The sequence below is a fragment of the Oryctolagus cuniculus genome, chromosome 1 (genome assembly GCF_051225735.1).
Source record: "Oryctolagus cuniculus isolate XC-2025 breed Fujian yellow rabbit chromosome 1, ASM5122573v1, whole genome shotgun sequence".
In the NCBI taxonomy this organism is placed as follows: domain Eukaryota; kingdom Metazoa; phylum Chordata; class Mammalia; order Lagomorpha; family Leporidae; genus Oryctolagus; species Oryctolagus cuniculus.
In genome coordinates this window covers 118,831,548-118,855,152 of record NC_142867.1, presented here as the reverse complement: position 1 = coordinate 118,855,152, position 23,605 = coordinate 118,831,548, and the positions used below count along the sequence as shown (strand labels likewise).

The 23,605-nt window shown below is 45.6% G+C and overlaps 1 protein-coding gene across 2 annotated transcripts in view; it reads left to right on the top strand.

The window, feature by feature from the left end:
- Positions 1-12,672: 12,672 nt before the first annotated feature.
- Positions 12,673-23,605, top strand: part of FEZ1 (fasciculation and elongation protein zeta 1) — a 51,685-nt gene continuing 40,752 nt past the window's right edge. The window contains exons 1-2 of one of the 2 annotated variants that reach the window (XM_002708685.6): positions 12,673-12,870; positions 19,924-20,277. In XM_002708685.6, the coding sequence (XP_002708731.1) occupies positions 19,967-20,277 (311 nt within the window). In that variant the 5' untranslated portion in view covers positions 12,673-12,870; positions 19,924-19,966. Of the gene's footprint in view, positions 12,871-19,923; positions 20,282-23,605 lie in introns of those variants that run through there. The other variant, XM_089335276.1, reaches the window with a different exon arrangement.

Sequence of the window (23,605 nt, the reverse complement as noted above, 5' to 3'; positions counted from 1 at the left end):
GCATATATAGGATGGCAGAGAGGGAGGCTTAACCTACTACACCACAGCACCAGCCCGTAAATAAATCTTTTAAAAAATATATCCAATGGATATAAAATCTAAGGTTGTCTGCCTGCCTGCCTTCCTTTCTTCCTTCCTTCCTTTCCTTCTTTCAGGTTTATTTCATTTATTTGAAAGGTAAAGTGACAGAGAAAGGGAAGAAGAGATCTTCCACCTTCTTATGAATTCCTAAAGTGGCTACAATGGCCCTAGTCTTGGCTAGGCCAAACTAGGAGCATGCAGCTCCATTTGGGTCTCCTGCATGTGTGGGCCATCATCTGCTGCTCTCCCACGTACATTAGCAGGGAGCTAGATTGGAAACAGAGCATCCAGGACTTGAACCAATTCCAATATGGGATACTGGGTATCCCAAGTGGTTTAATCTGCTGCACCACAATGTCTGCTCCTGTAACTTTATTTTTTTTTAATGACTGAGTTGCAATTAATCTCTGGTTAGTGAAAATTCGTAAATAAAATGGAATTTAGAGTTAATTTGTAGATTTAGTTGTCTTAGCTCTCTACCTGGAGTTTTGTATAATGAAGTATTGTTTTCTCTCTTTCTCACAACATCCCTGTGAATTGTGTATGGATCTGCAAATGGAGAAACAAAGGCAAAATATTAAGGTGCTCCATGATCGATTAATATGTTTGGAGTCGTTTTTAACAAAATTGGACTCTCTCCTCTCTCTCTCTCTGCCTCTGCCTCTCTGTGACTCTACCTTTCAGATAAATAAATAAATTTTAAAAACACAAAATTATATATATGCACATATACTCACCTTTTCTGAACAATGTCACAATAAATAAAATTGTTAAGAAAAAAATTGGAGTCAGGTACAAATTTTTTGAGATGACAACAGAGTTTAGATTCATGAAATTTAAGAGCAGGAAAGGATTTTATTCTAAACCCTTGATGGCACATAAGAAAAAACTGAGGTTTAGAAAACCCAAGTAATTTTCCCTGGGTCACACAGCTAACAAATGGTAAAGTTGACACTGAAGTCCAAATCTCCTGATGCCAGCCTATTGGAGTGTTCCCAATTTCTGCTTTTTCTTTCCCTTTAGTTTTCTTCTCTTTTAATGTGGTCTGCATATTAGATCAGCCATAAACACACAATTATATGAAACACTAAACTGGGAATTCTTCCGGGTCTTGCAAATAGTACAGAACTGGATTATTTAATATGGATCAAATGTTTTTCTGTCCTAGACAAGGTTTACAAAAGGATTTAAGAATATCTCGTATTCATTTTTTTAAGCCATAAAGCTGCCATTACCAGATTTTGAGCCAATATTTCTAATAGGTTGTAAGTGAGCTTCCTTTGATTTACACATTTTGCATTCTATTCATGTCCCAGCCTTACATGCCATGAACAAATTCTTAACCTGCAATGAATCTGGATTTATTTGAATATGCAAATGCACAGAATGAGCAGATTTAGAATGATCTAAGATTGCCAAGCCGCGCACAGCATCTGGTTTTCTATTCATTGTAAGCTTAGCTGCTTTGTGTGTTTCTAAGACACCAGTCAGTGCCCTGCAGCCTTGGCTTCTCCCAACACTGGGCTCTGATCAATATCCAACACTAAATTTTCTTTTCATAGCTCTCCAAAATACAGTTGCAGTACCAGGCCATGTCAAGAATTTTGTAGATCATTTGCTCTATATGTTTTTAAGGGAGCTGTCAAAGAAAACAAATATTTGATGATATTTATTAAAGCACAAGGCAGACTTTATTCAGGACCATTGTGGTAGATTTGGGAACTACCACAATGGGATTTTTTTTTTCATTTTCAATTATCTTTATATACAAAGATCAACTTGGTATATACTAAGTAAAGATTTCAGCCGGCACCACGGCTCAATAGGCTAATCCTCCACCTGTGGCGCCGGCACACCGGGTTCTAGTCCCGGTCGGGGCGCCGGATTCTGTCCCAGTTGCTCCTCTTCCAGGCCAGCTCTCTGCTGTGGCCAGGGAGTGCAGTGGAGGATGGCCCAAGTGCTTGGGCCCTGCACCCTATGGGAGACCAGGAGAAGCACCTGGCTCCTGGCTTTGGATCAGCGCGGTACGCCGGCCGCAGCGCGCCGGCCGTGGTGGCCATTGGAGGGTGAACCAATGGCAAAGGAAGACCTTTCTCTCTGTCTCTCTCTCTCACTGTCCACTCTGTCTGTTAAAAAAAAAAAAGATTTCAACAGTTTGCACCCACACAGAAACACAGAATAAAGTACTGTTTGAAGACTAGTTTTACCATTAATTCACATAGTACAACACATTAAGGACAGAGATCCTACATGGGGAGCAAGTATACAGTGACTCCCGTTGTTGATTTAACAATTGTCTCTCTTATTCATGACGTCAGTAATCACCCAAGGCTCTTGTCATGAGCTGCCAAGGCTATGGAAGCCTCTTGAGTTCACAAACTCTGACCTTATTTAGGCAAGGCCATAATCAAAGTGGAAGTTCTCTCCTCCCTTCAGAGAAAGGTACCTCCTTCTTTGATGGCCCCAAAGGTATTTTTTAAAAAAGATTTATTTTTATTTGAAAGGCAGAGCTACAGAGAGGAAAAGGCAGAGAGAGAGGTCTTCCATCTGCTGGTTCCTTCCCTAAATGGCCACAACGGGTGGAGCTGGGCCAGGCCGAAGCCAGGAGCTTCTTCCAGGTCTTCCATGTGGGTTTAGGGGCCTAAACACTCGGGCCATCTTCCACTGTTTATGCAGGCCATAGCAGAGAGCTGGATAGGAAGAGGAGCAGCCAGGACTCAAACCTACACCCACACGGGATGCTGGCACAGCAGGGAGCAGCTTCACCCACTAAGCCACAGCACTAAATCCCTGCAATGGAATTTTGGAGTAGGGGAGAGATTAGTCTCAATCTGAAATACACACAGGCAAGAGGGGATCTACAGACTAGGAGCAGGGTGGCAGGGGTGGGGGTGAAGTTAGTGGATGGGAAATGACTAAGAAACCTTGGGGGTAGGTGAGATTCTGGCAAAGGACATAACAGAATTCTTGCCATGACAGGCCAAGGTGACCAGACGCTACCTGTGATGATGGAGGATGGGAGCCTGATTAGGTATCAAGGGTGCTCAGATAGTGAGAGTAGAGAGGTTCTTGCTAAGCTAACTTAACAAGGTTCTTTTGCTAACATTGGACTTTCCAAGGGAGTGAAGAGATGGGCTTGGAAGGTCCACGAGCCGGACCTTCCAGTAAAGAATCTTTGTCAGAGCAACCTTGCTCATTACTGGCCCAGGATACTTCTTTGGGGCTTACTCTCATGTTACAGGAAGTGACAACTAGGAGAGATTGGATTATTATAAATCCTGGCTAAAATGACTTTGTGAAAAAGGCTAATTGCTGAAAATGGGCCTTTGGAGGTCATGTGGGTTCTTTTCTCATCATTTTCACAGGGTTAAAAACGCTGTTCTAACTCAGAGCCGAGGTCTTAGAGAGCCCAGTGGCAGCCCAGGGCAACATGTGCACAGCATGCTGGCCATTGAGGGTTTGCTGGTGGTGAAGTGATTGTTACATGACGAGACTAGTGCAGGGAAGTGACAATGTTCTTTGACATTTTCATTTTCTCTAGTTCATTTCTGAGTCATCACATTTCTGAATAACTGGACATACTGGAGATAGCAGAAAATAGAGCTCAATGTGGGTTTGAGGGGGAGTGGAAGCAAGTCCTCAGAGGCTTATACAAATGAAATTACTGCTTGAACTGAGAGTCTCAGGAAGATCTAAAATGTGTAAAGAGGGGATAAAGGAGTGGAGCCACCTTGTGAGTGTCCTCTGCCTCCCCCAATCCAGTCCCCCAAGACTCTTGTCTAGACTCTGCTTCCTATTGAGAGTTGGAGACAATACTTGAGAGCAATTAGTAGGGTGTTAACAGGCAAGTTAGGAAGGGTCCCTGTGGGACTGAGAATCACAGGTTTGTGTGAAACCTGCCATCCATCGATTAGACAAAAGACATTTCCCCCAAGGAAATGAAAAGATTGATAGGGAACACAATGAGTCCCATACCCATAGGTAAGCCTATGAGAAACTAGGCTCTGGCACCATCCCAGAACTCACCATAAAGCAGCAGGTCTCAGGCGCTTAGCAACTTACCAGGCAGGCATCATCTGCCTTAATTGGTCAAGTCAACAACATTTCTCAACTGTCACATCTCTCAAGTGACTGTTAACTGAGATATATATATATAAAAAATCAAAGCAGACCTCTAACATACAGAAATCATGTAGAAGAATTGATCAATTGATATGAACTCCTTACATAAAACCCCCAATACCCAGACCCTGATGGACCCCACCCTTGGGGTAAGCAGGAGTCTTGATTCTCGATTCTCTATAAAATCTGTCAATAACTTTTGCTTTGTTCACCCCTCCTCCTTCCTTGATGGTCTGCCTCATAATTCTTCATCATCTTGAGACAAAGAGCAGACTCCACACTTCTGTAACACACAAGCCTGCCCCATCCCTCAGTCACCCTGGGCACATGCTGCTCTGCTCTGATCACCTAGGCGCCACAGAGAATGGAATATGAATGACTTCTTTTCTGATCTAAAAGATTCCCCCACTAAAGGGACCTCATTTTCCTTTTCCTACTAAAATTTGTGGTTCTATGTTCTTAAAATAGCCAATTCACTACTTGTACAGACAAAAATGTGTCATGACATTTGCACTTATGGGAATTTTCAGCATCTTAAGGAATTTCATTCTTTCACTCTGTCAGCTAGTTTGTGTATTTTGTGTTCTCATCAGTTTACAGAAGTGACTATTCTGACATGTATTATTATTCTTGGGCTGATTTATTGTGAACTTTTTTTTTTACTACTGTCTGTTCTTTTGAAAGTAATATGATCTTATTCTTAATGCATGTGCTTTCTGGTAGGGAGTAATTACCTCCTGATGAGGTGGCTATAAATAGATTTTGAATCTTGGGGAATATTCCATTTTCCTTGTGGAAACAAATCATGAAGCTTAATCAACCCTGGAGATTAAGGATGGAGGTAAATATAGGCTTGAATTCAATAGTGCGGTTTGAGAACTCTCCATGATGGAAAAATCAAGTAGTCTTACAATGCATGCAGGTACGAGCACATCTCTATTTGCTGGATTGCGATTTCTATAGGATTTCAATAAAGACTCTGCTCTTCATTTCCAGGAGGGAAAACTGGCTTCTTTGAGAATTCTCCTAACAAAGGACAAAGAGGAGAAGCACAAAACAGATCGCACTGTCCCAAACATCTCATCTTGAAAAGCCAGTTCTAGCTCTAAAGCCATAGAGAAAAGGGAACAGGCAGTGCCATGAGGTCAAGTTTCCACCACAGCAGGTGTTTAAGTGGAAGCTGTGTCTAACGCTATCTGGGGGAGACATCGTTTTTTGTGGCAGATCAGGAGGTAGAGTAGAAGACCTTAAAATATGGTGTGTACTCTGATATTCTTGACTCTATCAGCAAGTAAATCCAGAGCTCCTGCAATCAGGCCTTGGAGGGGTATTGGTGGGACCCCAGGAGCAACCACAATTGTTCCCTCTTACCCCTCATAATCAGCAGGTTGCACCAGCCTCAGTTCTCCTTGCTTTATTGTCAGGCACTAAATACTCTGCTGAGGGAGTCAGCATTCAGAGACGCTCCAGAAGTAGACACTATTAGAGAGGTGAAGTAAGAGCCTAGATAAACAGACCATGGAGTCAGGTTTAAAACTAGTTATTCAGACTCCAGAGCACATGGGCACATTTTGATTCATTCCTTTGACAAACATTTGTTGAGTATCCATTATCTTTTTTTTTTTTTTTTTTTTCTGACAGGCAGAGTTACACAGTGAGAGAGAGAGAAAGGTCTTCCTTTCTGTTGGTTCACCCCCCAAATGGCTGGTATGGCCGGCACTGCGCCGATCTGAAGCCAGGAGCCAAGTGCTTCCTTCTGGTCTCCCATGGGGTGCAGGGCCCAAGCACTTGGGCCATCCTCCACTGCACTCTTGGGCCACAGCAGAGAGCTGGCCTGGAAGAGGGGCAACCGGGACAGAATCCAGTGCCCCTACCGGGACTAGAACCAGGGGTACTGGTGCTGCAGGCGGAGGATTAGCCTAGTGAGCCACAGCGCCAGCCTAGTATCCATTATCTTTTATTTCAGTGTTTAAATCATTCTTTAAAGTAATTGGCTTCTCTGTGGATGATTATTTTCTTTCTTTTCTCGTGTAAACTTCCCCTTAGTGTATATTTTCTCTTACTCAAGGGGATGATATTGTAATGCAGGCGTTGATAACTTGTTATTGTTAAAATTTCCTCTATTTCTTTTTAGGAGGCTTCAGCTCTTTATAAATGTGCCCATCTTCCTGTCTTTTTTTTTTTTAAAGATTTTATTTATTTATTTGAGAGGTAGAGTTATAGACAGTGAGAGGGAGAGACAGAGAGAAGGGTCTTCCATCCGCTGGTTCACTCCCTAAATGGCCACAATGGCCAGAGCTGAGCCGATCGGAAGCCAGGAGCCAGCAGTTTCTTCTAGATCTCCCACACGGGCACAGGGCCATCTTCTACTGCTTTCCCAGGCCATATCAGAGAGCTGGATTGGAAGAGGAGGAGCCAGGTCTCGAACTGGTACCCATATGGGATGCCGGCACTGCAGGTGGAGGATTGGCCTAGTGCATCACAGCGCCGGCCTCTTACCTTCCTGTCTTGTGGAAAAAAATATGCTTCATTTTTTACCAAATTTACTCCTCAACTGTGCTAAAATGTAATTTCATTCTGTTCTATTTCTAGAGACTTTGCTATATCAGTTATTTCTTTATCATTTTGTATCACTGAACACCCCTCCCAATCTCAGCTTGCAAATTCAAATCTGTTCATTTAAAATAACATACCTGAGGGGCTGGCGCTCTGGCATAGTGAGTAAAGCCTCCACCTGCCGTGCCGGCATCCCATATGGGCACCGGTTCAAGTCTTGCTCTACTTCCGATCCAGCTCTCTGCTATGGCCTGGGAAATCAGTAGAAGATGGCCCAAGTGCTTGGGCCCCTGTGTCCACATGGAAAGACCCAGAGGAGGCTCCTGGCTTTGGATCGGCACAGCTCTGGCTGTTGTGGCCATTTGGGGAGTGAGCCAGCAAATGGAAGACCTCTCTCTCTCTCTCTCTCTCTCTGCCTCTCCTTCTCTCTCTGTGTAACTCTAACTTTCAAATAAATAAATAAATCTTAAAAAAAAAAATCCCTGAAGCCAGTATTGTGGTACAGAAGGTTAAGCCAATGCCTGTGACACTGGCATCCCCTATAAGCACCATTTCTTGTTCTGGCTGCTCCACTTCCAATACGGCTCCCGGCTAACTCATCTGGGAAAACAGTGGAAGATGGTTCAAGTCCTTGGGACCCTGCTAGCCACATGAATGTCCTAGATGAAATTCCTGGCTCCTGGCTTTAGTTTGGGCCAGCCATGGCTGCTATGGCCATTTGGGGAGTGAACCAGAGATGGAAGATTTCTCTCTCTGTCTTGTCTTCTCTCTGTGTAACCCTGCCTTTCTAATAAATAAATGAATCTTTAAAAAAATAACATTCCTTCAAATCTGCTAGTCCCTTAAGCTTCCTCTCCTTCCCTTCCTGAAGGAACAACTCGAATCTCCACTCCCTGCAGGTGTACAAGACTGTTTGCGTGAACCTGCTTCCCTGTCTTGCCTTTGCACACGCCAAAGTTGTGGCCCTACAAGTCTCCTCTATAGGAAATGTACACCCACCATAGCAGGATGTACATTCATCCCTTAAAAACTATGCCTAAGGCAGTGTTTTTTTTTTATTTCTTTTTTTTGACAGGCAGAGTGGACAGTGAGAGAGAGAGACAGAGAGAAAGGTCTTCCTTTGCCGTTGGTTCACCCTCCAATGGCCGCCGGGGCCGGTGCGCTGCGGCCGGCACACTGCACTGATCGGATGGCAGGAGCCAGGTACTTATCCTGGTCTCCCATGGGGTGCGGGGCCCAAGCACTTGGGCCATCCTCCACTGCACTCCCTGGCCACAGCAGAGAGCTGGCCTGGAAGAGGGGCTACCAGGACAGAATCCGGCGCCCCGACCGGGACTAGAACCCGGTGTGCCGGCGCCGCAATCAGAGGATTAGCCTAGTGAGCCGCGGCGCCGGCCTAAGGCAGTGGTTCTTAACTGGGGTGATTTTGTCCCTACCCTTCAACAAGTGATGGTTTAGACATTTTTGGTTGATACAGCTGGAGGGATGCTACCAGCAACTAAAGGCCAGGAATGCTACTAAACACCCTACAATGCACAAGACAGCCCCAACAACAAAGAATCATTCTTATCCAAGATATCAGTAGTGCTAAGTTTCAGGAACGCTGATTGAAGGCAACATTGTTTTGGTTCATTCCTTTGACAAACATTTATGAAGTGTTCACTAACTTTTATTTGAATACCTAAATCATTGTTTACAACAATTAGCTTATCTGTGAATGATTTTTTTTCTTCTTTTCCTGATGTGTCCACTAGTAATCATAGTTCTTTGTTTAAAATCTAGTTCTCAGTTCTACAGATTTAAATGCTTTTATGGAAGTATACCACTTCCCAGAATCAAAATTTGTGTGAGTGACTATTTTAAAATTTATCTTATATGGGTGAGGTGGAGCATCTTTTAATTTGATTATTATTTATAAGCCTTGCCCTATTTTCCTGCTTGATGGCCATTTTGCTTTTTATTTGTTGAACTCTTTATTTAATAGTCATTAAGTCTTTGTCTATAAAGTAAATTAAAAATATTTTATCTCAAAAAATAAAATATTAAGTTGTGAAAAGTCTATAAGTGTTTCCTAGGGCTGCCATTAAGAATTGTCCAGGAGCTGTGGCTGTGGCTGTGACTGTGGCTGTGGCATATTAGGTTAAGCCTCTGCCTGACGCACCAGCATCTCATATGGGCACCGGCTCGAGTCCCAGCTGCTCCACTTCTGATCCAGCTCTCTGCTATGGCCTGGGAAAGCAGTATAAGATGGTCCAAGTCCTTGGGGCCCTGAATCCATGTGGGAGACCCGGAGGAAGATCTTGGCTCCTGGCCTCAGATCTGCCCAGCTCAGTTCATTGCGGCCATTTGGGAAATGAACCAGCAGTTGGAAGACCTTTCTCTCTCTCTCTCTCTCTCTCTCTCTCTCTGTGTGTGTGTGTGTGTGTGTGTGTGTGTTTCCTTCTCCCTGTCTGTAACTTTGCCTCTCAGATAAATAAATAAATACTATAAAAAATTATACAAGAAATTGGGTGGCTTCAAATAACGGAAATGTATAGGTTCACAGTTCTGGAGGCTGCGGGTTTGAAATCAAGGTATCAACAGGGCCCTGGTGGTCCTCGGTGTCGCTCGGCTTGCACCTGTGTCTCTTCAGCCTCTGCCTCCATTGTTACATGGCCTTGTCCCATATGTCTCTGTGTGTCCTCTCCTCCTTTTACAACATCAGACAAGGGATTTAGGGTTCACCTCATCTTAACTAATGACATCTACAAAGATCATATTCTGAGATTCTAAATATGCCTAAGTTTTGGATGGCACTATTTTATTTATTTATTTATTTTTTTTTTTTTTGACAGGCAGAGTGGACAGTGAGAGAGAGAGAGACAGAGAGAAAGGTCTTCCTTTGCCGTTGGTTCACCCTCCAATGGCCGCCGCGGCCAGCGCGATGCGACCGGCGCACCGCGCTGATCCAATGGCAGGAGCCAGGAGCCAGGTGCTTTTCCTGGTCTCCCATGGGGTGCAGGGCCCAAGCACCTGGGCCATCCTCCACTGCACTCCCGGGCCACAGCAGAGGGCTGGCCTGGAAGAGGGGCAACCGGGACAGAATCCGGCGTGGATGGCACTATTTGATCTACTACAGCTTCCCAGAGCAGAGTTCGGAAAGCAATACACTAAACACTGAACCTCTTGAAGGGAGGCTTTTTTTTTTTTTTACCTTCCCAGCTTCTAGCTCAGGTCATTGACTACAATCAAACAACGTTTGCTGGAGTTTTGTACATCGATGCTCATAGCAGCACTATTCACAACAGCCCACAGGTGGAAGCAATCCAAATATCCATTGACAGATGGACATATAAAACAAAATGTAGCATATGTACTCAACTTTAAAAGTAATGAAATTATGGCATGGCTATAAAATGGATGAATCTTGAAATTATTATGTTAAGTGATATGTCAGATACAAAAGAGCACATATTTTAAAAAGATTTATTCATTTATTTATTTGAAAGGCAGAATTGCAGAGACAGAGAAAGAGGGAGAGAGATCTTTAGTCCACTGGTTCACTCCCAAAATGGTTGCAACAGTCAGCCCTGGGCCAGGATGAAACCAGGAGTCAGGAACTCTATCTAGGACTCCCACACGGGTGGCAGGGGCCCAAGTACTTGAGCCACCATCTGCTGCTTTCCTAGGTGCATTAGCAGGGAACTGGATCAGAAGTGGAGCAATTGAGACTCAAACCCACCATTATATAGGATGCCAGCTTCCCAGGCGGTGGCTTAACCTGCTGTGCCACAGTGTCTACCCCCAAAGGAACAAATATTGCATGATTCCACTCATACAAGCTCCCCAGAATATAGTCAAATTAGTGGAGACAGAAGGTAGAATGGTGGGGGCCGCTGAGGGAGGAATGAAGAGTCACTGTGCAGCGGCGCAGCGTTTCGGTTAGGGATGATGAGAAAGTACTGCAGGTGGATAGTGGTGCTGGTTGCACAATGCCGCAGATACACTGAATATTACTGACTTGCACATTTAAAAATGGTTTTTCAAAAATGGTTAAGATGAGGCATTTTATGAAATGTATATTTTAGCACCATAAAATAAATGTTTGTTGGAAGAGCAAGCTGGTTCATGTTCAGGGCATTCTCATCCCAGGTGCCTAGACTACCGGTCCTTAGCGTCCAGTTCCTTCGCATTCTCATTACAATCATTAAGAACAACAGAGTTCACTTAATGAATACTTGTTGTATGCCAGGGACTGTGCTAAGCATGTTGCATCATGCAATTTATTCTGCATAACAAGAAGCTCACAAGTAGATACTGGAACCCTCATTAAAAAAAGGTTTATTTTATTTATTTGAAAGGCAAAGTGATAGAGAAAGAGAGATCTTCCAACAGCTGAGGCTGGGCCAGGACAAAGCCAGGAGCCAGAATTCCATCTGGGTCTCCTATGTGGATGGCGGGGGACCAAGTATTGGGGTCATCTTCTGCTGCTTCCCGAGGTGCATTAGCAGGGAGGTGGATCAGAAGCAGAGCAGCTGGGACTCCAACCAGCACTCTGATATGGAATGCCGGCATGGCAAGTGGTAGCTAAATTGGCTGTGTCATAACGCCAGCCCCTCGAATTCCCATTTTACGGATGAGAAAACTGAGGCTCCATCAGCAGCTAAGAAGTGGGACACTGAAGTTTGTTTGAACCTGAGTTCTCTCAGACCAAGTGCTTCATTACTTTGTGGGACTTCCTCACAGTCCTCTCTCAAGTCTGTGTGTCCCACATGGATCTGGGTTAAAGTGGTCTCTTGTATCAGATTCTCCAACTTCTCCTAAAGAAGAGAATTAGCCAAGACTCACGCAGAGCTTCCTTTGTGCCTGGAAGTGCTTAACACCTAGGCATCCCCGAGCCCACCGCGTCATCATCCTCATTCTGCAGATGAGGAAATGAGCCAGAGAAGCCTGCCTGGCCCTGTTGTAGAACCGCGTATGATTCTGGGAGAGCAGACTTGGGGATCCTTTAACCACCTCTTTTTCTAACAGGAAGAAACCCACCAGTTAATGTCACCAGAAGGGCACAGTGACAACCCTCCCTCTCCTCAGGACAATATCCTCCTGCCAGCATCCGTCTCATGATTGAAATGTTTGTGGAATGAATGTACAAATGAACAAAGCAGCTGAAGTCCTCGGCTCAGTCCAGGGCGCTGTACAGAAGTGCACGTGCTTCCCGGATTCCTTCCCTGATCTCAGTCCTGTAGTCTACCTTAGGTGCCTGCGATCATTAGGTGGGAGAGTCCCCAGTACCCGGCAGCGCCTGTAAGCACCCGCTTATCCCCAGTAGACAGGCGATGAATGGGGAGTAAATTTTCAGGAGGCCCCAGAGGCTCAGGCCGTTTCAGTCTTTTGATTTTTTTTTTCCCTCTGTTATTACAAGTCCCCTCTGGCCTGAAACCTGACTCGGGACTTCTCAGGCCTGGATCCAGCTCCCATCTGCATCTTCGCCTAGAAAAGCATCCCTGTCAGTCTCCTCCCCTTTGGCTTGCGTTCTGCACCTGATCTGCACCCGATTTAGATTGGGAGACTTCCCTCTGCGGCCGCACCTCAGCCCTGCTACAGCGAATGGGACGTCCACAGAGCCCCAGCGGGACTGCGAGTGTGCCGCAAAACCGTGCACCCACTCTTCATCCAGCCCCTACAGCGCCAGGCCTTGTGCACCATCCATATTGGTAGTTACCGCACGCACTCCCTCTTGGAACTTCCGAATATTCATGAGGGAGGCAGAAAGGCCAGTATGAAAGAGGGGGAGAAACCGTCATTCATAAATATTAATCATGGCAGGTCCATGTGCTCCAAGGAAGGCTGTGAATGCTAACGAGCGGGTGACGTTGAACCCTGCGCGTGCCCGTCGGGCGGGTGCACGAGAGCGGGCGCGCCCCCCGAGGCCCTGGCACGAGCGCGGGGAGGGGGCGGGGTGGAGGAGGGAGCGGAGCCCGGCGCCGCCGGAGCTGCAGGGGGAGCGCTCTCTGGCTGCCTCACCCGCTCGCGGCTGCCCGTGCGCTGCGCTCCAGCCGCTCGCCGCTGCCGGTGGATGGGGGTGTCCAGCTGAGTCCCGGGATCCGCCTCCCTCAGCCAGGACCCGCACAGGTGCCATCGCGGGGGGCCGCCTTGATCTGGACCCGAGTCACTGCGGGAGGTGGGGGTGGATTGGGGATAGCATAGGAGGCTCCTAGACTCGGGGTTCTTCGACGGGACGGTGTGGGGGGCGCCGCAGCCGCGGACCCCCACCCCATCCCATCCCGGGATTGCAAAGTAGGAGCTGGGAGACACCGTCCTCTTGCAGGGCTCAGCCGGGATACAGCGCCGGGCAGGGCCGGGGAGAAGATGATGGACACTTCAAGCGTGGTCTCAGCGCGTGGGCCTCCGGCAGGCCGGGCGTGTGCGCGTGCGTGTGTCGCCTTGTGCATGTGGCTGTGCATATATGTACATGTGTGTGCAAGCGCGTGGCCTTGTGTGCATGCACGTGTGTGCACCTGTGTGTGTGTGTAGGGAGGTGGAGTGGGATGGGGGCTAGGGGAGGCAGGGAACGCTGCCCGATCGAGCTGGAGCAGCGGGACTGTACTCATCCCGTGACCGTTATTTGGCCCGGTCACCTTAAACTCCCCCAGAATCGTCTTTGTGCCTAAGAACCTGCCCCCCTACCGGCCTGCTACCCCTCCCCAGGGCGCGGGGCCGTGCATTCCTGCAGTGTCAGGACGGCTGGCAGCGGCCGCGGACGCTGGGGGAGCGAGGGTTTACTACAGAGCAGGGAGGAGGAAGGGCGGGCGGGGCGGGGTGGGGGGCGCCGCGGTCCTGGGGGCCCGGGCTCAACATGCGGCGGGCCGAGCCCGGACCGCTGCTGTCATTGCCGGCTCTTCCCCCCTCTTGCCTGTCCCTTCCCTGCTCGCCGCTGGCCACCTCTCCACCTCACCGCACTCCCACTCCAATGCCCTCATCTCGTTCGGCCAAACGGGCAGTGAAGTGTGTGTGCGGCCTGCCCGGGAAGAGCCCGCTTGCAGCGAGCGCCAGCCATTGTGCAGCCTGGAGGAGCCTTTCTTGGCCCCTACAGGCCGGGGAGGGGGAGGGGACCCGAGACGGAGGAGGGGGAGGGGGTTGCTGATCCATATGCATTGAAATACTCTCTGTCGAAACGTGCAGCTGGCACGACGTGTACACCGGCTGCGGATCTGAAGGTGGATCCGTGGAGCGCAGGTTTTAGGGTCGGGTATGGGGAGGCCCAGAATTAACTGATCTATGGAGCAAGTAACGGCAAGAAGGAGATGGAATCGGGCTTGTGTGCAGGTGCGGCGGGCCGGCAAGGGTGGCACGGTGAGGTCGCTTTGCCTCTGCTCCACTCGCTCAGCTTAGCAAAGCAGGGGCTGGTGGTTTGTGCTGCAGCTAGTGCATCACTGCCCGCAGAGGAGGCTCACTGGCGTTCCTGCTGGGTCTCTGTTGAGCTCCCTGCTTGTCTTTCCTTTTCCAAATCACAGTCTATTGAGAGCTGAAATAAATGGAATAGATTACAGGAGGTACACTATAGTCCTGTGCTCTGATAAAGAAAAGGAAAAAAAAAACCCATTCCCCGGGGTTCCTTCTTCCTGCTGTTTTTCGTGCAGGTATCTATTTTTTGTTTGTTTTTGATTTGGGCGGTATAGAGAGGAGAAACTCTGGCTTATATTAACCCTTGCTTTCAAGGAGAGTAGGGCTCTGAGATGAGCTGTGAGCAAAGCTCCATCAAGCTTGCCAGGATGGAATGACAGAAGGTTGTTTCAGACATTTTAGTTGGGGGGTGAGACGCGAGCCAAAGAAAGTGGCCTAAAGGCAGCAGGCAGGCAAGAAGGGGCAGTGTTGCAACCTGGAGACCCCTCCTTGAGGCTGTGGTGGGAGGTCCCCTCTCCTCTCTCTGCACCGGCCCCGGGGCCTTTCTACAAACAGAGGTTCCGTTTGAGTGTGGAGCATGACTTCAGATTTCCAATGAGGGTTTCCAGTTTTAGCTTCCCCTCCAGCTGGTCATCATGCAGCGATTCTCCGCTCCTGGGTAGTGAACTGAAAAAAGCAATCAGCCTATATTACTGATTGTTTCAAATAACTGTGTTTCTGCGGCTCCAGCTGGGATGTTGATTTGTTCTTTCGGAATCGTCATGATGAATCTGTTTTCTCTAGAGCCTGCCTGGGCTGAGGCTAGGTGCCTCAGCAACGAGCATAATCTTCGTGTTGCAAACACTCAAAGCCCAGTGTCCGTCCTAGATTCTGGGTGGACTGGCCTCTTGTTGCTGGTTAATGGTATAGACTGTGCCCTTTTGAATCAGCACCCCAGTGGTGTCACCTTTCATTCTGGCTCCCCTGTCACTCTCAGGACAGAGTACACATATAAAGAAAGTGTAAATATCTCTAGAACCAGCTGGTGAGCGTTCATGCTCTCTGAAATGAGAACAGTGATCCAAGATCCTTCGACCAAATGAATTTAAAGCACACTTAGCAAGAAATATGTTACATTTCTCTCTTATTTGCTAAGCATTTGAAGCACTGTGTATAGAGCACCGTGGCAGGGATGATTTTTCTTTTCCTTGAATTATCCTGATTTTCCTAGAATTGTTGATATCTGTTGGACACTTTCTGTATTCCATACATTATGTTTAGCACTTCAAAAATGATCTTATCTAGGCAGAGAATCACTTTTAAGGTAAACACTATTTTAAATCCCATTTTATTTTATTTTTATTTATTTGAAAGGCAGAGTTATGGGGGGTGGGTGAGGGGGAGAGACAGAGAGAGAGAGAGACAGAGAGAGAGAGAAGGAGAGAAAGAGAGAGAGATCCTCCATCCACTGGTGAACTTCCCAAATGGCTGCAATGGCCAGGGCTAGGCCAGACCACAGCAAGGAGCTAGGAGTTTTTTTGGGTCTCTCGTGTGGGTGCAGGGCCTCAAGCACTTGGGTCATCTTCCGCTGCTTTCCCAGGTGAATTAGCAGGGAGCTAGATAGGAAGTGGAGCAGCTGGGACTCCAACTGTGCCTGTATGGGATGCTGGCATTTCAGGCAGTGGCTTTACTGGCTATGCCACAGTACCAGCCCCTAAACCCCATTTTATAGAGGAGGAGGTTGAGGCATAAAGGGGATGATCATTTGTCCAAAGTCTCACAAAAATGAGTGATGGGACTGGACAGGAATCTGGAGGCCTGGCTCTTGGTCATTGAAGATACTGGTTGAATTTCCACAAATCCCAGGGCTGTAAAAGCTTTGCTTCTCTTTTGGTACACTCTGTTACCTTTTGTAAGCTCATCATTTTGGTATCCAGGGACTTTTCATCCTTTTTTGTGCTATCAACCCTTTGGTAATATAGAGAAACCTGTGGGGTCCTTCTCCAAATACTGCTTTCAAATGCATAAAATAACATAGGCTGATGAAGGAACCAGGTTTCATTGAGCTATATGAGGATGTCTCAAAAACCTCATGGGCAATGAAATTAAAAGTTATATTTATTGAGAAGTAAAAATTTTTGATTTTTGAAGTCCATTCATTGCTTTTTCATATTACACATTTTTATAAAGTTTTTGAAAGAAAATTTATTTATTTATCTGAAAGGTAGAGTGACAGAACTAGAGGAAGACGTGTAGGGAAATCATCCATCCATTAGTTCATGCCCCAAATGTTCTGCAATTGCTGAGTCTGGGCCAGGCCAAAGCCAAGAGCCAGGAACTCTATCCTGGTCTCCCATGTGAGCAGCAAGAAGCCAAACACTTGGGCCATCATCCACTGCTTCCCAGGAACATTAGGAGGAGGCTGGATTGGAAGTGCAGAGTGTCTGGGATTCAAACAAGGCACTCTGACATGGGACACAAGTGTGCTAAGTGACTCCCTATGCCTACCTCTTTCATGAATGTTTTGAAGACCTTTTGTATATATGGATTTCATTCTTTTTCAGTGAAAAGTAAACTTATATTTTAATTCCATTTCCATTAGTTTTAATTTGTAATTATATACTTGTTATTATATAATTATAATAACATTATAACTATATTATGATTATATATTAATCATTATTAATTATTAATAATTAATTGTTATATAATTATAATTGTTATATAATTATAATAACAAGTAATTATATACTTGTAATTATATACTTTTATTTATTTGAACGTTACAGAGAGAGGTAGAGACACAGAGAGAGAGGTCTTCCATCCACTGGTTCACTCCCAAAATGGCCTCAATAGCCGGAGCTGGGCCAATCTGAAACCAGGAGCCAGGAGCTTCTTTTGGGTCTCCCTCATGGGTGCAGGGGCCCAAGGACTTGGGCCATCCTCTGTTACTTTCCCAGGCTCTTTAGAGGGAGCTAGATCAGAAGTGGAGCAGCAGGGACTCAAATCGGCGCCCATATGGGATGCCCGGTGCTGCAGGCCAGGACTTTAATCCCAATTTGCAATTACATTTAAAGAGCTTATATAGTTCTGTAGATCATAAATGAAGAACCTCTGACTAGTTGTGTGTTGCTTTCAAGCTGTATCTTGTGTGGTAGCCACTCGCCATGTGTGGCTGTTGGGTACTTGAAATGTGGCTACTCCATGGGGCCGCTGCTAGGGTATCGTAGGCTCAGCCTCCGCCTGTGGCACTGGCATCCCATGTAGGTGCTGGTTTGAGTCCCAACTGCTCTACTTCCTATCCAGCTCTCTGCTATGGCCTGGGAAAGTGGTGGAAGATGGCCCAAATGCTTGAGCCCCTGCAACCATGTGGGAGACTCAGAAGAAGCTCCTGGCTCCTGGCTTCTGATCAGCCCAGCTCAGGCCCTTGCAGCCATTTGGGAAATGAACAAGCAGACGGAAGACTTCTCTTTCTGTCTCTCCCTCTCTCTGTCTGTAACTCTGCATCTCAAATAAATAAATAAATATTTTTTTAAAAAAGAAATGTGGCTAGTCCAAAGAGATACAGAATGTAAAATACATGCTGGATTTCAAGGAACTTAGCATAGAAAATTAATGCAAAATATCTCATTCATTTTAATGAGATTATTTATTAAGATGTTACTATTTGATAGATTAAATATATTGTTAAAATATATTGCTACAATTCAATTATTAATTAATTAGTTGTAAAATTAACTTCCATGGGCTGGTGTTGTGGTACAGCAGGTTAAGTTGCTGCCTGTGATGTTGATAATCCATTTGAGCACTGGTTCAAGTCCTGGCTGCTTTGCTTCCTATTCAGCACCCTGCCAATGTGCCTGGGAAAGCAGCAGAAGATGGCACAAGAACTTGGGTCCCTGCCACCCATGTGGAAGACTTAAATGGAGCTCTTGGGTCCTAGCTTCAGCCTGGTCTAGCCTTGGCCATTGTGGCCATTTGGGGAGTGAACCAGAGGATGGAAGATCTGTCTGTCTCTGTCTCTGTAGCTCTGCCTTCCAAATATATAAAAAATATTTTAAAAACATGGAATCAACTTCCAAAGATGTTAGCTCTATAGCAACAACTCATTATAACAACTGAGGAAATCAGGATGTACAGTGCTTGCCATTCAGTCAGCCATTGGCAGATCTGTTGGTTCTTGAGCCCGTGTTCTTTCAAAGACATGGTACTGCTTTTATATCATTTTTTTATTCCGAGGTCCTATCATGTTGCTTTTCAAACTGTAAATGCTCAGAATATGTTTTGATGCAGTAGTAACTGACATAATCCTAGCAAAATCCCAGTAAGACCTGCCCAGGTCCTCATCTGGCACCCCTTTGACCTCATTTTGGAGTGCTAGCTTTGTGGGTGTCCATGGAGACTGGGCACTCCTAGAGTAAACCCATGGTGCTTGCTCTCTTGTGTTCTCTTTTGGTAGTGGTCTGAATGTAAGCGTTTAACAGGACCACCGGTCATTGTGGCATGGGGAAAGAGGTTGAGTATGTAGAGTGGCTATGGTGGACAGTCATGATTATGGGAAACCGTTCGTAGGGGACAGAAGATCATTTTTCAGTGAGCACACAGGGACTGATTACTAACTGCATGAGTGAGTGTGTTAGGAGCCATGGAGGGTGTCCAGAGGACGTCTGTGTCCCCGAGGGATTTATATTGAAATTGGGAAGCAGGTCTAGACGTGCACACAGAAGAATAAATCACAGTTGAAGACTGTGTACTAAGAAGGCCCCATGAGGGGGAGGGGTCCCCTAGTTGTTGGGCAGTGGTTGGAGGCCCGAGTGTGTAGCATTCCAGGGCACAGTGCCCACAATGGCTATTATCTCTGGATTTGGAGTGTGTGAGTAGTTGGATCTGTTTCTTGCAAGATAATAGGTGATATAGACACTTAGCCTCTGTGTCTGCGAAAAACTCAAGTGCTTGTTGGAAAGTCTATTATTTATTGATGAGGGTGGAAATAGCCAGGTCCACAAATCCTTATCCAAAACTCTTGGGGCCAGCTGTGTTTCAGAATTTAGATTATTTCAAATTTTGGAAGGCAGTAACTAGTGCATATTCTGCATTTTATCTACATAGTAGCCATTTCTATAAATAAAAAAAATTTTTCTGCAGCAAAGCACACCCACTGGAACATTTTGAAAACACAAGTAACCTTGTATTTATATTGATCAAGTTTAATTGCCAGTTGAGTTTAGTTATGAAAAACTTCCCATCCAAAGCACAAAGTTAAGGATATGGACCTTATAATAATAATAACAACAATAAGAGAGAGTATTGAACAGCATTGGCGTTAATTATCTGCCAGGCACTGTTTAAAGCACATGCCTGTGTTTACTCCTTTAACCTTCTAACAACACTTCAAGGCAGGTCCTGTTATGATTTTTGTCTTGCGAAGAATAAGCAGCAGCACAGGGACGTTAGCTGCCTAAGGTCACAGCTAGGAGGGGCAGAACGGAACGGAATGCAGACCCAAGGCAGTCTGGCCCAGGAGGTGCAAACTCAGTCACTTATGCTTTATGTCTTGAAGCAGAGGCTTGGGTGCAGTGTGTCCCCAGAAATCATTTAGCTTAACACTATTAACACACATGAGGATATTTGAGCTACTAAGAGCATGGTAGTGGGGCAGTGTGAAAGCAATGCATGCCGGCAAAGTGGAATCCTTGTTTTTTGAAGAATACAGAGAAATGGAATAAGTGCTTATGGTTCCCCAGCGGTACCGATGCAAAACCCCAGCCCAAGCTCGTGTTTCCCTGCTTGTTTCTTCTGCAGGAACGAATCCTGCAAGCAGCTGCTGTCCTACTGCTGTGTAAGAATGGAGGCCCCCCTGGTGAGCCTGGATGAGGAGTTTGAGGACCTTCGGCCCTGCTGCTCGGAGGACCCGGAGGAGAAGCCACGGTGTTGTTACGGCTCGTCTCCCCACCATCTGGACGACCCCTCCCTCTCGGAGCTTGAGAATTTTTCTTCTGAAATAATCAGCTTCAAGTCTATGGAGGACCTCGTGAATGAGTTTGATGAGAAGCTCAATGTCTGCTTTCGGAACTACAACGCCAAGACAGAGAACCTGGCTCCTGTGAAGAACCAGTTCCAGATCCAAGAGGAGGAGGAGACCCTTCAGGACGAGGAGTAAGAAGTCTTAGTTGCCCTCTCCCGCCGCAGACAAGGGTCCCCGTAGTCGGGGCTGTTTTGATGGACAGCTAGTTTCTGTCTATAAGGTCATGGCACGTAGTACTTAACACCTTTGTGATGTTGGTGGGGCCGTGCTTGGGAAATTGCTGGCACTGTTGTATATATGTCTCGTTGCAGTCACCAGCAGAGAGCTTTCTTAAGGTGAAAGCTTAGAGGATTGAAGAATTTTTAGGCAGTTGAAAGGCTTTCCTGGACACAAAATAAATTCCAGGAGCATTATAAATTTTGGGATCTATCACCAGTTTTCTTTTCCTTTTTTTTTTCTTAAAGATTTATTTATTTATTTGAAAGGCGGAGTTACCGAGGGGGGGGCGGGGAGACAGAGAAAGATCCTCCATCCACTGATTCACTCCCCAAATGGCCCTGTCTCTGCTTTTGCAGAAAGAAGATCTCTCTCTGTCTCTCAAAGAAAAATAAAAAATTAAAACAAATAAGAAGCAGAAAAAATTAATTAACCACAATGGAGGAATCTATGTCATTGGACCAATTATGCTTAAAGAAACACCAGAATTATGAAAATCTCAAAATTATTTGTAACCCTGCAGGCCTGGAAAAATATCCAGAAATCTTAAGATATGTCCAAATAAGAAAGCATCAAAACTGAAGTGAGAGCACAGGGAATTATCCTGGACAAAATACAGGTAGAAACTAGGTGATGTGGCTTTTCAGTATACATATTCCCATGTCATGTATTGCTGCTTTCTAAGGCCTTAACAGCGCTCAAGCAAAGGGTCTAGGGTGGGCATGACCTAGCAGTTAAGATGCGTGTGTTCCAGTTCAGAGTCCAGGCTGCATACCCGGCTCAAACTCCTGACTCCAATTTCCTGGAAATGCACCCTGAGGAACAGTGGGGATGCTTCAAGTAGTTGGGTCCCTGCCACCCGTGTGGGAGACCTGGATTGAGTTTTCTGGTTTCTGGCTTCTGCCTGAACCAAACCTGGCCTCTGGGAACATTTTGGGAGTGAACCAGAGGATGACAGAACTGTTTATATGTCACTCAAATAAATAAATAAAAAGAAAAGGGATCTGAGAAAATACTGTTGGAAGAGGAGCCAAAAAGAAAAGGAGAGGATAATAGGTTACATAAATCTGTTTCAGGCATATAGTCAAAATATGCATGAATTCTCTGTATAGATAAAATATGCATTAATTGTTCTTTAGGAATAACACAAGAAAGTCAGGTAGTTGGTCTTAGAAATTTGGAGCAACTTTGCTTTGTTTCTTTTTTTTTTTTAAGATTTATTTATTTATTTGAAAGTCAGAGTTACACAGAGAGAGAAGGAGAGAGGAGAGACAAAGAGAGAGAGAGAGAGAGAGAGAGAGAGAGAGGGCTTCCATCCACTGGTTCACTCCTCAATTGGCCAAAACAGCCGGAGCTGTGCCGATCCAAAACCAGGAGCCAGGAGCTTCTTCAGGTCTCCTGTGCAGGTGCAGGGGCCCAAGGACTTGGGCCATCTTCTACTGTTTTCCCAGGCCATAGCAGAGAGCTGGATTGGAAGTGGAGCAGCCGGGACTCAATCTGGTGCCCATCTGGGATGTCGGCACTGCAGGTGGTGGCTTTACCTGCTGCATCACAGTGCTGGCACCTCTCTTTTTGTTCCTATGAACTTGCATGGGAAGAGTAACAGACTGTAGTTAGAGGAACATCCTGAAGGTTGAACCTGCCTGTGTCTGGGAGAAAGTTGCTTATCTGATGACTACTAAGACTGTACCTCTGTAAAAGAGGGGATATTTACTTCTCTGCTTTGTTCACTTTTACATCATCATTGTCTAATGCAGTGCTTGGTGTGTAGTAAGTGACCCAAGTCTTTTTGAATGAAATACTGAGTGTAGAATGAACTGGATGAGCAATAGTAACTAGCCTTGTTGGTGCATGTCATGTATTTCTAGGCCCATACCATTTCCTTCTTTTCTTTTTAATTAATGCTGGCCTGAAGGTATGATCATAGAGAAAATTATACTCTCGTGACAAGTACTATAACTGTGGGCTATATGTTTTAACTCAATTTTAAGTTTTAAATGGATTCTAGTTTTTCAATTCTAAGCCTGGTACAATTTGCTCAATTATTATAAGTCAAAAAAGAATGGCTCTGGGGTTTTATTATGTGGAGTATTTTTTTTTTTTTCATTCCAGTGTGCCAGGCAGTGAACTAGAAACACAAAGACGAGGAATTTTAATTTCCCTACTCTCACTAACTCGTCGTGTGACCTTGGGCAAGTCGCTTAACTCTAGCTGACTGGTTGGCTTCTCATCTTTGAAACCTCCTGAGTTCAGTCTTGATGAACCTAATTTCTTACCTCATGCTGAATATGCTCTGAGAAAATGACATTCGAGGATGTGTCCCATTCCTTTTGCTTCCAACAAATCATTTTCCCCCTATCTAAACCCATCTTGTGCTTCATTAAGGATGAAAGCCAATGAGCAAATTGGTATTTGCGTCTATCACATTAGCAGAGGCCGTTCAAGGTTAATCACCACCACATGGGATTATTGGTCTTCTCACCCTGATTTTCCTGCCTTGACTGCCTCATTGGCTGCCTCAGCTAAGAGACCAAAGGTTGAATAATTCCTTAGAGATAAAGTATGATCTGGGGACAGTGTGGAGGGAAGAAGTGTGAAGGGAAATTAACACCATACTGCTTAGGCATTCAGTGACTCTCAATCTCTTTACAATTGAAAAGAAAAACCAGGATTACATTATACGCTTTGTTTTACAGACACCATCCAGCTTTTTCAACTGTAAAATTATAACTAAGTAAAGGAAAAGGATGACTTAATATCTAACCTGGTTGTGATTCTTCTGAGCGTAGCTTTAGTGTTATTGCAATCAGCTTGCTCAGGTGTAGTATTTAGAAGGATGTTGCATCAAAAGTGTTTTGGGTGGGTTAGAGATAAATAATAGAAGCTTAAAACCAGAGCAGGAAAATGGTAAAATGAGAAGACAGAGTCACGGGTTCCCTTAGAAATTTTGATTTCTTTCTGGTGTTTTTTTTAAATAAGATTTATTTATTTATTTGAGAAGCAGAGTTACAGAGAGAGAGGGAGAGGTCTTCCATCTGCTGGTTCACTCTCCAAATGGCTGCAATGGCTGGAACTGGGCCGATCTGAAGCCAGGAGCCAGGATCAGGTCTCTAACACAGGTGCAGGGGCTCAAGGACTTGGGCCATCTTCTACTGCTTTCCCAGGCATAGCAGAGAGCTGGATCAGGAGTGGAGCAGCCGGGACTCAAACCAGCAGTGCCAGCACCTTAGGCAGAGACTTAAC